Source organism: Triticum urartu, chromosome 3A, assembly GCF_056163025.1.
Source record: "Triticum urartu cultivar PI428250 chromosome 3A, HENAU_Tu73, whole genome shotgun sequence".
Classification (NCBI taxonomy): domain Eukaryota; kingdom Viridiplantae; phylum Streptophyta; class Magnoliopsida; order Poales; family Poaceae; genus Triticum; species Triticum urartu.
The window spans coordinates 684309678-684310924 of NC_141875.1; the positions used below are offsets into that span (position 1 = coordinate 684309678).

Genomic DNA, 1247 nt, shown 5'->3' on the forward strand with positions numbered 1-1247 from the left:
GTTCTTTATTCGACGCGGAAACATGTTCATTCACATTGCATACAGAATGCACTTTTTCACGAAGTGATAACAAATAAAGCTCATCATGTAGTAAAGCATTACCAACATAAGCATTATTATACCAGATGGCACACTTGCCATGTCCAAAATAACACTCATAATTTTCTTTGTCCAAACATGAAACGCTAATTAAGTTTCTATTACATGAAGGAACATAAAGAACATATCTAAGTAGAAGATTGAATCCATCAGCTAACTCCAAGGAGATGTCGCCGACAGCTTCAACTTCCGCTTTTATTCCATTGGCTACTTCAATGCCTCCTTCTCTTCTTAGCGTAGTCCGGGTCGAATGGAATCCCTGTAAACAATTTGCAACATGAACAGTTGCCCCTGAGTCAATCCACGAAGTAGATTTCGAAAACTGTGTGTACAAGGATTCATTAACTAAGGAAACAATGTTGTTACCTTGCTTTGCCATTAAGGACTTCAGCCAAATAGGGCAGTCTTTTTTGTAATGCCCGGTCTGCTTGCATTGGAGACAAGTGTCTTTGTCCACTGGGAAAGACTGTTGCTGACGCTGATGCTGATAGGGAGCTTTTCCTTGTGGCTTTGAAGGAGAACTTTTGCTGTTTTGATTGTAGTTCTTTTTCTTATGATCCTTCACATAGTTGAGTGTTCCACCATGTGAAGCTTTTAGTCTGTCCTCTTCTTGGACACACATAGCAATTGTCTTTTCTATGTCCCATGTTCCAGGTGACATATTATAGTTCACAACAAAAGTTTCAAACTCCTTTGGCAGTGAAGCCATGACCAGGTGGACCAGGAGCTTTGGTTTGATCTCCACATCCTCATCCATGGGCTTTAACTTTGCTGCCATATTGCTCATCCTCAGGATGTGCTCTCTTATTCCACCATCTGTGTATTGTTCTATCACAAGTTGTTTTAACACCTAGGTGGCATATATCTTTGAAGAGCCAGTGAACTGGCTCTTTATCTTTGTCAGCAACTCTGCTGCTGAAGTGCACTCTGCAATGGAGCCCACAATGGTGCTCTTAATTGTATTCTTTATAAAGGTCATGCATTTTTTTATTTGCATTGACCCACTTTTGATTGTCTATGATGTAGGACATCTCCAAAGGATCATAATCCCCCCTCTTTTTATCCCAAGCAGCATCATCATCAGTAGTCTCTCTTACCGGCTCTGTAGCTCTGACCGGCTGTGGTTCATTCAGAACCCAGTCCAGATC

At 41.1% G+C, this 1247-nt stretch overlaps 1 protein-coding gene across 1 annotated transcript; it reads right to left on the bottom strand.

Annotated features, from left to right (window-relative positions):
- Nucleotides 1-311: 311 nt before the first annotated feature.
- Nucleotides 312-901, bottom strand: LOC147981577 (uncharacterized). The gene is made up of 2 exons (XM_087517167.1): nt 466-901; nt 312-358 (listed from the first exon to the last, which is right to left on the bottom strand). Exons 1-2 carry the CDS (start codon nt 884-886, stop codon nt 312-314), a joined length of 468 nt encoding a protein of 155 aa, XP_087373293.1. The 5' UTR covers nt 887-901.
- Between the last annotated feature and the right edge of the window lie 346 nt (nt 902-1247).

What these genes read in the sequence shown, in the direction of transcription:
- LOC147981577 (XM_087517167.1), bottom strand. Translation starts at nt 886, where the DNA reads ATGAGCAATATGGCAGCAAAGTTAAAGCCCATGGATGAGGATGTGGAG. An exon ending in GTCCTTAATGGCAAAGCAAG is followed by an intron (nt 359 to 465) that starts GTAACAACATTG and finishes AATTGTTTACAG; the next exon opens with GGATTCCATTCGACCCGGAC.